The 13,659-nt window shown below is 37.2% G+C and overlaps 1 protein-coding gene across 2 annotated transcripts in view; it reads right to left on the bottom strand.

Moving 5' to 3' along the window:
- The window catches only part of YTHDC2 (YTH N6-methyladenosine RNA binding protein C2), a 73,677-nt gene extending 60,298 nt beyond the window's left edge, over positions 1–13,379 (bottom strand). The window contains exons 1-5 of one of the 2 annotated variants that reach the window (XM_005902709.3): positions 12,969–13,379; positions 10,903–10,993; positions 4,542–4,738; positions 3,015–3,214; positions 1,387–1,553 (exon numbers count right to left, since the gene is read on the bottom strand). In XM_005902709.3, the coding sequence (XP_005902771.1) occupies positions 1,387–1,553; positions 3,015–3,214; positions 4,542–4,738; positions 10,903–10,993; positions 12,969–13,152 (839 nt within the window). In that variant the 5' untranslated portion in view covers positions 13,153–13,379. The remainder of the gene's footprint in view (positions 1–1,386; positions 1,554–3,014; positions 3,215–4,541; positions 4,739–10,902; positions 10,994–12,968) is intronic. The other variant, XM_070377190.1, reaches the window with a different exon arrangement.
- Positions 13,380–13,659: the final 280 nt, after the last annotated feature.

Genomic DNA, 13,659 nt, shown 5'->3' with positions numbered 1-13,659 from the left:
GGGTTTTTGCTATGGGCAGTATGTTCTCTTGGCAAAACTCTATTAGCCTTTGCCCTGCTTCATTCTGTATTCCAAGGCCAAATTTGCCTGTTACTCCAGGTGTTTCTTGACTTTCTACTTTTGCATTCCAGTCCCCTATAATGAAAAGAACATCTTTTTTGGGTGTTAGTTCTAGAAGGTCTTGTAGGTCTTCATAGAACCATTCAACTTCAGTTTCTTCAGCATTACTGGTCAGGTCATAGACTTGGATTACCGGGATACTGAATGGTTTGCCTTGGAAATGAAGAGAGATTTTTTTGTCATTTTTGAGATTGCATCCATTACTGCATTTTGGACTCTTTTGTTGACTATGATGGCTACTCCATTTCTTCTAAGGGATTCTTGCCCACCGTAGTAGATATAATGGTCATCTGAGTTAAATTCACCCATTCCAGTCCATTTTAGTTTGCTGGTATACATGTAGTGTATTGGTACATATATACATTTAGTGTACTGGTATACATGCTTTGTTAACAAAGTTATATGAAATACATATTTTATGTTTGATAATATCACAAATTATTACTAACAGCCTTTTATTAATTATTTTGTTAAAGAGTCCAAAGAGATAGTTTTTAAGATCTGAAACATTTTTAACTTGAGGATAAGATTATATCATAAATGAGATCAGCTTTTTGAATCATTATACCAAAATAATTATGAGCAAAGAAACAGTACTACTTGTCAAGCAGGCACTACTAAGTACTACTATTATCAGTAACAATAATTCAGTCACTAGCACTTATTGAGTGCTTTTGTAAACTTCACATCAAACTTGTGCTCTAGATGCTTTCAATAACCGCACACTACAGATGAGGAAGCTCAGGCTCAAAGAGATGGTACAACTTGCACTTTATCATTAAACTATGAAAGAGGATTTCTTTTCAAACTATTTATTTATTGAAAACCTCAGTAAGTTTAGACATGACCTCAATGTTCTGTTCGCACTTACCTGAAGCAAAATGACCACCTCATTTTTCAACTAACACATTCTCTGCTGGCTGCTAAGTCACGTCAGTCATGTCCGACTCTGTGTGACCCCACAGACAGCAGCCGACCAGGCTTTCCCATCCCTGGGATTCTCCAGGCAAGAACACTGGAGTGGGTTGCCATTTCTTTCTCCAATGCATGAAAGTGAAAAGTGAAAGTGAAATCGCTCAGTCGTGTTCAACTCAGCGATCCCATGGACTGCAGCCTACCAGGCTTCTCCATCCATGGAAGTTTCCAGGCAAGAGTACTGGAGTGGGTCGCCAGTGCCTTCTCCAAACATATTCTCTATGTTTAGTGAAATGCAAATATTTAGTCTTTTCTAAGAATGATAAAAGGTAACAGGTGAATTGTCTTTACCTGCTTTCTAAACGGATCTGATATCCAATTGTTTGACCAATCCTTTCTCTCCTTTCTGCAGCAACTCTTTCAGCCACAGCAATAGCTGCTAAGCGTCTTGGTTGAGTACAAAATATACGGCAGGGAATACCATTTTTAAAGCAATCATCTAAAAGGAACTGAGGAATCTGAAAGAAATTTTAAAGTACTATAAGATGACATAACTGTATATCCAGAAAATCCATGTCAACTGAAAAATCATTAGAACTAAAAAACTTATGTAACAGGTCCAAACATTAAAAAAAACACACACACACTTTTCATGTTAACTGCTAATAATCAGCTGCTGCTGCTGCTGCTACTTCTAAGCTGCTTCAGTTGTGTCTGACTCTGTGGGACCCCATAGACAGCAGCCCACCAGGCTCCACCGTCCCTGGGATTCTCCAGGCAAGAACACTGGAGTGGGTTGCCATTTCCTTCTCTAATGCATGAAAGTGAAAGTGAAAGTGAAGTCGCTCAGTCAGGTCCGACTCTTAGCGACCCCATGGACTGCAGCCTACCAGGCTCCTCCGTCCATGGGATTTTCCAGGCAAGAGTACTGGAGTGGGGTGCCATTGCCTTCTCCAATGTAAAAAGTGTAATTTAGAAAGATTTTGTTCACAAGAGAAACTAAAACACTTAAAAACAAAAGTATAAAGAAACAGTTAAGGTTTACATGAAAAAGATTATAAAACACTGCTGAAAAACATAAAAGATGGGAATACACTAAAAAAATATGACATATTCCTGGGCAGGAATAATCAATATTGCAAAAATATCAATTCTCTCCAAAATATCCTATAAAGTCAATGAAATAAAATTCTGTTGGAATCTTTTAAATAGTGAAAATTATAAAGAAATCAGAAATAGCCTAATACCAGGACAGCAAACACTCTTCTATAATTAAATTCAAACAGGTCAAAAAGATTTAAAAAATAAGGTAAAAGTCTTGCCAAGCCCTACCATTACCAACAGTCCTCTTCACAAAAGTAACTACTGTTAAGTTTCTCATAAACTCTTTTGGGCGGAAAATATGCTTATACAACTTAAAATATTTGTGTATATAAACAAGTTTTTATTCACACAAAGTCATTATTATATTTAATGTTTGTAATCTGTTGATGTCACTTAACAACATATCAGATCTACCTAATCTATTTTAACAGCTGCACACCTAATCTATTTTAACAGCTGCACAAGCCATCTAATAATTTAACAAATATGACTACATATAAAGTAATGTCCAGCTTTTTTAGGTTTGTTATTATTGATGTTGTTGCTTGCTATAAAGAACACTGTAGTGAGCATCTATCCTCAAATACTTTTGCAAAGACAAAAATATGCTGAGTCAAAGAGTATATAAATTTAATTTTCATAAAAATGATCAATCAGCCCTTCAAAACAATTTATACTTTTATCAAAAGAGCAGAAGATGCTGTTTTCTCATTACCTATGCAAATGCTGGATTTCATGAATTTTTAAATTGCAGCCAAACTAGTAGTTTAAAAACTATAATTATGTTTACTTTGTATATGTAGTATAATTTGATGCAAAACTATCACATGAAGTAAAATATTTTTTCTTCTATAAACAACAAAGTAGAAACAAACCTGTGTAGTCTTTCCAGATCCAGTTTCTCCTACAATCAAAACTACTTTATTTTCCTTAATTATTTTAACAATTTCCTCTTGTTTTTCAAACACTGGCAGAGATTGTCTGAAAGAATCAAATTCAGATTCTCCTCTTTTTACTGGAATCTGAGGTATGCCGTTGTTGAGTCGCCCACTTGTCTTGCTCATTTCCCGATTTTCTTTGAAAATGAATAAGAGAACGAAAAAAAAAAAATGTATATCAACAATACAGTTAAAAACATAAGTAATTAATACCTTCTAAGTGTTTCTTCTCTACTCAGTCAACATAAAATTAGCAAGCAATGCCTCAGCTGCTTTACTCCTACACAATATTCTTCGAGAACATTTTACACATTTTGATATCAATTAGAAGGCAAATTTCTCAGAAGTATTCCTAGTGTATAATGTTTTAAAATGAACAAAAATCATTAAAAATAAAATCCAATAAAATCCTAAAATGATTCTCAAACTTGTTTCTATCAATTAGAACAAAATTTTAGAGTAGGAAACAATATACATTATACTTGTAAAGTCTATTGCATGCAGTATGAAAAGACGTATGAAAAAGAAAAAACGCCTCTTGAAATCAGCATGTAAGATTATGTGATCAAACAGAATAACATGTAAATTTAAGGCCTTAATGCTTAACAAATCTCCTAATTGTGCATTTTAGCCAACATCTATATTTAAGCAGATAGGAACAAAAAAGGCATGATGTGTTTTATATTCTTCACATAACAAAATATTTCTGTGTGAATGTATTTTTATTAATAAAACTCCTTGATAGCTAGGACCATGCATTTTCTACATTCTGCAAACCTACTTTACAAATAGAAACTCTGTCATTGGAGATAATAAAAGAAATAAACTTCTCATTAGGAAAATTATTTTTCCAAACAGTAAAATTATAACTTCACTTTATAACCTAAATATATATATTTATCTACCTCTGAGCAAGTTAATATACTGAAGATTCTGTCCTATCTCTTCCCAGAAGCTGAAGCCCTAATTCAAAATTCCATTCATAGTGTATCATGGCAGCATAATATATAATAGTAAAGTCCAGATCGTGGAGTCAAACCTCAGCTCTGCAGTTTACTAGCTGATTGAATGGCCTTGAACAAATTATTAAACTTCTCTGAGCCCAGTTTCTTCACGTGTGAAATAGGGGAAATTCTTACCTTGGAAGGGTTGCCATAAGGCTCTATAATCAAGTTTACTATGCTGTCCAGCACACAATAAGTGCTCAATAAATGGTTAGCTATTACTGTAACATGCAAAAAAAAGAAACAAAAACAAAAACCCTGTCTAACTTAATGACATGCCTTAACACTGCATTTCATTACAAAATTTTTACAAATTCTAATCATTTCAAACAAACTTATTCACAATGAGAAATCTTACTTAATGTTGTTTTAAAATGTTAAAAATGTTTTAATGTTAAGTGGAAAAAGAATAGTCATTCAATAAAAGGATAAACAAGGAATCTCCCCAGAAAATACATACCAGCTTCAACAGCAAACACATTTCCTCTTTCTGTTTTAGGCAGAAGTTCAGTACGCTCTTTATTGGTGACAGGAAATCTCTGAATTAGGCTCCTAACAGCATGTTTTGTATTATGAGTCAAATTACAGGTCATCATTGCATGAGCTGTTTCTGATCCATCTTTCTTCTTCACAGTTAGGTATCTATTTGCTCCCTTTCTGAATATTAATAAAAATCATTTATTTACTATATAAGTCAATTTGTTCACATATGATGTATGGCTACTTAGAAAACATGTCTCAAGCAAAACATTGAAAAAGATAAAAATGCTTTGAGATAAAATGCTGAAAATCTCCAAAAAATCCAGTAAAGAGGAATTGAGTGCTAAAGAGGCCACAAGACCATTTTCAATTAAAATTTCAAAATGCTGCAAATCCAATTTTAATCAGCAAAAAAGGCTTACTTACCCTTAAAGTTTGTCTTAGCAGGCTTCATGGTGGATGAAACATCACCAACTAATACATGCTGGGAAATATACAGAGGGATAAAATCAATTTGAACAGCAGAATCTAAAAATGATAATGAAAATGCCACAGTGGTCCAGTTATGACAGTGATCCAGACTAATATATCCCACTGAGTGTTTTCCCAGTATGCTGGTAATGTCACACTCCCATGAAAAACCTGTTAAGAAAGCCAAGTTTAGTGGGTGAACAAAAAAAATCAGCATTATTGATAAGCATTTTCAGATGTATACTGGGAAAAAAAAAATAAAAAGAAATCTTTCAAAGTTTACGACTCCAGCTTTTGATTATAAGGTAATGATGATTTATAACTGTTCTCAAGTTACTAGATTCTTCAATGAGTCCTAATTATATTTTTGATGACTTCTGTAGCTTTAAGAGTACTAAGTACAATGTCACACACAAAGGAAGTCCTCAGATGTATCTTGAAGGATTTAATAATACATGTCTATAATCTTGTACAATGTAGTATTGGTAAAGAGCTCAGGCTCTGAAAGCACATGGACTTGGATTTGAATCCTACCTCTACCACTTACTAGCTGTGCGACCACAAGCAAATTATGTAATAGCTCTGAGCCTAAGATGATGATGATGATACCTGCCTCAAAGAACTATTGACATGATTAAATAAGATAATGCATAAAGGGCAGTATCTGTTACTGTGTACATACTAAATATAATAAATGAAAGCAACTATTATAGCCAGGAAAAAATATCATTTCTTATACTAAAAAGTTAACCAAAACTTTATAAGAACATTTTTACAATTTGTTAATGCCACTATCACCTTACAAAAATGAGCAACAAAGCCACAAATACAATGAAAAGGACATGTATAATTTTTCTAATTCTCATTAGATTTAAAATTTTTTCAACAATACCTTCACTATAGAATGACATGAAACTGAAGATTAACCTATACAGTTTTAGCTATCTAAGTCTTCGAAGTCTTGGTCTTCAATTTACCAAGATTTTTAATTTCTGAAAATTCCTCAATGAATTATAACCTTTCTATGCCATCATCTACTCCTGAACAAGCACTTAGTGATGCTTCAATGATGACATAAAGATGAACTTATTAAAATTTAATCTTATCTATAAATTTTAGTCAATTCCATGGTAAATCAGAATTATTGGATTCTAGAGATGTTCTCCGCAGTAGGTTCTTTTCCCATCAGTCACTCATTCCCCTTCTCTCCCATTTACTTCATAAAATTTTAACTACAGAAGGCCAGAAGTGTGCTGAAATGAGCACTAGAGCAAGAGTCACTAGAACACAAGAGGCCTGTGTTCACTTTCAAGTAACAATGTGATCAAAAATAAATTAATTTACTTCTCTGACACAGTAGAACCATTAATTTTAAAATCTTGAATATGTCTATCAGTTCCAAGATGTTTTAATTTTCTCAAAAATCGTCTCAGCAAAGTTTTCTAGATTTTACTTTTAATTCTCTTTTATTCAATCATTCATCATGTACTGAATACCTACTGTATGCCAGGGACTATGCTAGAGGCCAGGATTACAAAGTTGAGGAAAATACACTTTTTCCTCTGTAAGCTCACAACTAAATTAACAGGTTAGATTGAAACTTTCCCAACACAGATTGCCTAATAATCATACAGAATTAATGTATAAGAATGAGCTTCCCTGGTGGCTCAGTGATAAAGAGGAGATGCAGGAGATGCCACTCTGATCCCTGGGTCAGAAAGATCCCCTGGAGAAGAAAATGGCAACCTACTCCAGCATTCTTGCCTTGAAAATCCCATGGACAGAGGAGCCTGGTGGGCTACAGTCCATGGGGTTGCAAAAGACAACAAAACAATGTATAAAAATAACTCATATTAAGCAGTGGGAATACTTAGCCACTACCATTTAAAATTTACTAAATTTGGTTTGAACACAGATGGTGGACAGAAAGATAATACCAACTTGCTAGTTTTTGTTTTAGTAAAAAATTCTACTTGTCAATATTAGTGCTTTTCCTATACCATTCAACACCACAGTAGCACTGATATACAATTCAAAAATTAGTGAAATTTTGGCAAAATATTCACTTGTTATTGTGCAGATGAAAACATTCTATACAGCAGTCTTAGGTCTTAGGTAAATTAATACAATAAAATTTCATTCCATGATTTCATTCCAGAATAACACACTACCATGAAAATCTAGTAGTCCCTTTACAAAGCAAAATTAACTAGAAACTACCTGCAAAATGTGGAAAAGATGCTAGATAAGTGAAGTTTTAAAAGTTTTTTAAAACACAAGAAGTTTTAAAAATATAGTAACATGCAAGCCACATATGTCATATTTAAGTATAAATGGACTGAGAGTACAGGTAAGAACATTGTAACTTCTAACTTTTCAAAGGGAAAAGTAATCATACGTTATAATGAAGTTCTGATATTTCAATAGCTTCTTCCTTTTAAAGAAATGATGATATAACTAATCTAATTTGATACAATTTTAATATTAATAAATTGTGGTGACCCAAGGATGAAAGAGCAGATAAAACTAAGGAGGGCCTTGGAATGTAGGAACAGAAAAACCAGACCCTTATTGTCCTTCCCTACCACAACAATGTTGTAACTATTAACGAATTTCGGGTCCTCCTGAGCAGTATAACCTGTCTCCCCTTCTCCCTGCAAGACCCCTATTCTGTTCCTTGTGCCCTGGTTATAAAAATAGACCAAGGACCTGTTCAATGTCCATTCTCCCTTGGGCCATCCCGCTGTTCTAACAGCATCCTCCACTCTAATAAACTTTATTTCCCTCTCATTCTGTCTCATGTCTAGAAATTCTTTTCCAACACGCACATGGACCATGACATAAATGTTGCATTTACATAGAATGTTACTGAATAATTTACCTCAAATACAACCATACAGCTATTTCCCACTTTACAAACCTGAGAACAGTTTACAAATCTGCTGAAGAGCCAAAATCTGAAATCACTACTTAAAAGTTCTCAGCCACCAAGGAATTAATGTCTCTATACAAAGATTCAAAGTCTTCCCTCATAGCTCAGTTGGTAAAGAACCCACCTGCAATGCAGGAGACCTTGGTTCGATTCCCGGGTTGGGATGATCCCCTGGAGAAGGGACAGGCTACCCACTCCAGTACTCTGGCCTGGAGAATTTCATGGACTGTATAGTCCATGGGGTCGCAAAGAGTCAAGCACAACTGAGCGATTTTCACTTCACTTCACAAAGATAATACACATTTGTTTAATGTCTAGCAAATACTTAATTTCATTTCCCTTTAATCTGTACTTGCACTAGGCAGATAGAGGGGCTTCCCCAATGGCTCAGCAGGTAAAGAATCCACCTGCAGTGCAGGAGACACAGGAGACGCCAGTTCAATCCCTATGTCAGGAAGATCCCCTGGAGTGGGAAATGGCAACCCACTCCAGTATTCTTGCCTGGAAAATCCCATGGAGAGAGGAGCCTGGTGGGCTACAGTCCAACGGGTGGCAGAGTCAGACACCACTGAGCGACTAAGCACAGGCAGACAGATGCAAAGACCTAACTCCAAACCATTTTATCTTCAATACTGCAATATAAATATACAAATTTATTGAAATTTATACCACACAAATCTGTACTTTTTATGATTAGCTCAGAAATAATAAACTGAGTTAATTTTGTCACTAAACACAATTATTTCCATGTCATGCTCACTATGTTTGTGACAATTTTTTTTTCTTTTTGTGACTTAATGGACTATAAACAACTTAGAAATGAGCATTATCTAATATTTCTCTCTTAACTACTCATAGTTCCTAAAACATTGCTATGAATTCACTACAAACAACAAAAATTAATTAGCTAAACACTAACTATGTTTGATTGTTGGCTCTGCCACTTGCTAGCTGTGTGAACTTGGGAAAACTAATATCTCCAAGCTTGACTTGCCTCATCTGTTATATAGGAACCAGGTATTAAAAAAGTAGAACCTACCATACAAGAATGTTGAGGATCAAATGATAATTTACTTAAAGCACCTAGCACAATGCCTGTCACACAAGAGCACTTAATAAATGTTAGCTACTGTTACTATTATTTCTGTACATCACAGGGTTTTAATGGATTTCCAAAACTTCACTAACAGGCTTCCTCACTTTTAACCCAATTTTCTTATTTTAGCTAGGGGAAGAGAGGGGGAGTGCAGCATTCAATCTTCTAGGGCAAAAGGTAAGGGAGGCAATAATTAAAATCTGAAAGGGAGGTCTTGTTGTAGGGTGAGAAAAATACTTGCATGCGTGCCTGCATGTGTGTGTGCTCAGTCGTTAAATTATGTTGGACTATTGTGACTCCATGTCCCACCAGGCTCCACTGTCTAGAGGATTTCTCAGGCAAGAATGCTGGAGTGGGTTGTCATTTCCTCCTCCAGGGGATCTTCCCATGCCAGGGATCGAAACAGCACCTCCTGTATATCCTGCATTGGCAGGCAGATTCTTTACCACTGAGCCATCTGGGAAGCCTAAGCAAAATACTTGGATACCTATTAAGCAGCACCTTCAGCAATCACAAGACTGTACTTGGAAAACCTGCTTTCTTATACTTTATATCTATTCTCTCTACAAGGTTTTAACAAATTTACTTTGTAAGTTTCATTTTATCTAACTTGGACTAAGAGGAATAGGAAACAATTTTGTTTTATTCATGAACAAATTAAAGACTCAGAAAAGTGTGCTCTTAGAACCAAAACATAGTGATACCAGTTCAGGAAAAATGAAACAAATTATAAGGAGGTAAAATCCGGGGTATGGGAATATTTGACTGGAATTTCTAAGAAAGCATAAGGATATAGTAAAGAACACAAAACAAGTGGTATTCTAACAAGAGTATTTTTACCAAAAGGTGAACAGTTATTAAAAAAAAAAAAAAAATCAAATCAAAGTAAATTCAACTCTCTAAAAGGAGATGAAAAACAAAATCCAACACACATAGCTTCATTTCAAAAGAAAGGATAGTAAAAAAAAAAAAAAAAAGTGATCAGAAAAACAACTGTAAATTATCACACAGTAATTCTGCAATCTGTTTTTAAAACTCAAGTAAGAAGCTCAAAATAAACTGCAGGATCACAGAATCTCAACTACCACAAAGAGATTAACTCTTTCATTTTTTTACATTAAAAAAAAAATAAAACTGGCATTTAAAGTTAAGGGACATGATCAAACTAAACAATGAAGCACTGAGAGACTGGGAGTAGAATCTAGGTTTCTTGCCCTTTTCTTCATACCTCTCAAATAGGTATAATGGAACCATAATACCAGGCACAAAAGAAAAAAAAAAGAGAGAGAGAGAGAGAGAAAGACTAATTTGCTAAATTAACAAAGTTAATTCTAGATTAAAAAAAAAAGATCTTTACTCAGGAGTGAACATAAGTTCCATTTTATTTAATCATTTCTAATCATCAGCTTTGTGACTTGGTATGAAAGAAAACAACAAGCATGTGTTCCAAAGCATACCATTATAGTACAGTAGCTTTGAAAGAGATAAGTTCTGTTAATAATTGTATTTATTATTTTAAGGTTATCCATTCTTCAAGGAAAAAAAAAGAGTTTTGGTTTCTATAAAAAAAGAAAATATCTTTCTGAATGCAATCAACTTCAACTTTTAAACCATTTTACTAACATCTTAAAATTTACCTTCTTCCCCCACTCTCTCCAACCAGGGAAAACAAAAAAAGGGGATAGGAAGAAAAGCAAAGAGCTGAGTTTGGTACAAACATAAATCAGATCTTCTATATACAATATAATTAAGGATGTGAATCTAAAATGGTTTAACTATTTAGTCAAAAACCTTTCTCTTTTTCAGTAAAGTTTTTTTAATTGAGAAAAGTTATCAGCTTACCCTTTACTTTTAGAAACCAAACCAAGAGACTGACTCAATCGATGAATAAAGGCTCTTTCTGTACTGGTCAAAGAAGAAGGAAATTCCATTTCTATATGGAAAAAAAAAAAAAAACCCACAATGCATCATTTACTTGATAGGCAAATTTCTTTCAAGGTATTTCAGTACACATATATTTATAAAATTTGAAAAAATCATATAAGCATATAATCACATTTACCACATTTTATGTGAAAAGTCGATACAGGTATACCTCAGTGAGATTTTGGGTTTGGTTCCAGATTCTTGCAATAAAACAAATATAATAAAAAATAATAAAGCAAGTCATACAAATTTTTTCGGTTTCCAGGGCCTATGCTAGTTTGTTCCTGGCCCTATTTATGGTTACACTAAAAGACTCTGATGCTGGGAGGGATTGGGGGCAGGAGGAGAAGGGACGACAGAGGATGAGATGGCTGGATGGCATCACTGACTCGATGAACGTGAGTTTGAGTGAACTCCGGGAGTTGGTGATGGACAGGGAGGCCTGGCGTGCTGCGATTCATGGGGTCGCAAGGAGTTGGACACGACTGAGCGACTGAACTGAACTGAACACTATAGTCTATTAAATGTGCAATAGCATTATGTATTAAAAAACAATGTATACACAGTAATTTAAAAATACTTTATTGATAAAATATGCTAACCATCATTCGACAACAGAGAATTGTCACAAACCTTCAACTGTTTAAAAAAGAAAAAACTATTTAAAAAATCTGCAAAGTACAATAAAGTGTAATAATCAGATATACCTGTACTAATTAACCACTTAATGTCTACCAGAATTCTGGTATCAGTAACACTTAAACCTAAATATGATAAAGGACTCTGATGTTCACCAAAGATTACTACTCTTACTTGTGCTGAAATCTTGAGCTCCTATAAAAACTGACGAAGTTTACTATCTTAACTTACTTCTTGTTTATTAACAAAATGCTTATTTCCTTCAATGATGAGGTATGCTCAAGAATTTTGAACGCTCAGCATCAGATTCCATTGTCTTTGCCTTCAAAACTGCACAGAATTCATATTTTACTATCTCAGACTGGATACGTTGCATATTTCTGGGGCTTCATATCTGTTTTCTTCTTCTTCTTTTTTTTTTTAAGACGCTTTTAATTAAGCTTCCGGAGTAAGGGGGTCTTGTATTTAGACCACCAAATCAGAATGAGCACTTAATATATGCTGTACTGATCACAGGTCGACTGCTGATTCTGCGCTGTGTGACTCAAGTCGCTTTCTAACCTTAAGAGGTGTGGAAGATGCTTTGTCTACCAGGAGTTTAACTCCTTTTTTAAAAACTATTTAATAGAGTGATGCTTCCAGGATTTAAGCAAAGGACTGCATGTTGCCACTTCATTTATCTGAACGGTTTCCTTCCGCTTCTCTACTTCCTTAACTCAAACTAAACCTGCTGCTGCTGCTGCTGCTGCTGCTGCGTCGCTTCAGTCGTGTCCGACTCTGTGCGACCCCATAGACGGCAGCCCACCAGGCTACCCCGTCCCTGGGATTCTCCAGGCAAGAACACTGAAGTGGGTTTCCATTTCCTTCTTCAACGCATGAAAGTGAAAAGTGAAAGTGAAGTCGCGCAGTCGTGTCCGACTCTTTGCGACCCCATGGACTGCAGCCTACCGGGCTCCTCCGTCCACGGGATTTTCCAGGCAAGAGTACTGGAGTGGGGTGCTAAACCTACCTCGATTTAGAAAAAAGAAAAAAAAGCAGGGGCTAAACAACACCTAAAAGTTGTGGCAAAGCTACCGGAAGGCCTCTCCCTAGGGAAAGAAATGCCTCCTGCTACGGAGCAACCTGATTTTTTCGTTTTCGGACCCCACGAAGGGTCCCGAAACTTGGCTGACCCGCAGGACTCTGCGGCTCCTCGCAGCCCAGGAGAGGGCGACCACGCCGGCCTCTGCCCCCCGCCCGGGCCGGGCCGTCTTCCCTCCCACGCGTGAGGCAGCCCCTGCCCACCGAGGGGCCGGGCTTCCGGGAGGTGGGGCAGCCGGCGGGGTCCCTGTCAGGAACCTCACCTCTCTGGTCCCCATAGCGGAAGCGCTCCAGAGCGATATTGACTGCGATCTTCACCTCCTCGTCTATACGAATGTCCTTCAGCCCCTTGGCACGGCCGCCGCCCCCAGGGCAACAGGGCGCGGGGCCGCCTCCGCCCCCACCGGGAGCCGGGGGCCGCGGGGAGACGCTGCTCGGCCTAGACATGGCCCTGAGGAGACGTTCTCCCCGCGATAGAGCGGCCAGGCCTGCCGGCTGACAGCCAACGACCGCGAGCCTGGGCCTCTCGGGCGCTGGCTGGGGCCGGACGTATTCACAGGCGGCCTGCACTGCGCAGGGAGCACCAGAAAGCCCTCGGTCTCCACAACAGCCGGCGAAGTGCCGGCGCCAGTGAAGCTCCAGCCCGGCGAACAGCGCGGCCGTGATGACGTCACCGGAGCCGGCGCCCGTGACCTCAGCGCGCAGGCCGCCCAGGCCTGGGGGCGCTGCACCCCAGTCTCCAGCTCGACAGCTGTGTTTCTCCCCGTTGTCTCCGGTCTTCAGCTACACCCTCACCGAGGGGCCCTTATTCGATCGCTATGTGGTTAAATCCTTTGTTAACTCATCCAATAAGCATGTGTGGGCTCTTACTCTGTGTCCTAGATATACATTGGGAAACCGGACAGAAGGAGTTCCTGCCCTCAAGGAGTTTGCGTTCTATTGGGGGTAGTGTTG

The sequence above is a fragment of the Bos mutus genome, chromosome 10 (assembly GCF_027580195.1).
Source record: "Bos mutus isolate GX-2022 chromosome 10, NWIPB_WYAK_1.1, whole genome shotgun sequence".
Lineage (NCBI taxonomy): Eukaryota > Metazoa > Chordata > Mammalia > Artiodactyla > Bovidae > Bos > Bos mutus.
This window is presented reverse-complemented; position numbering and strand designations above follow the sequence as displayed.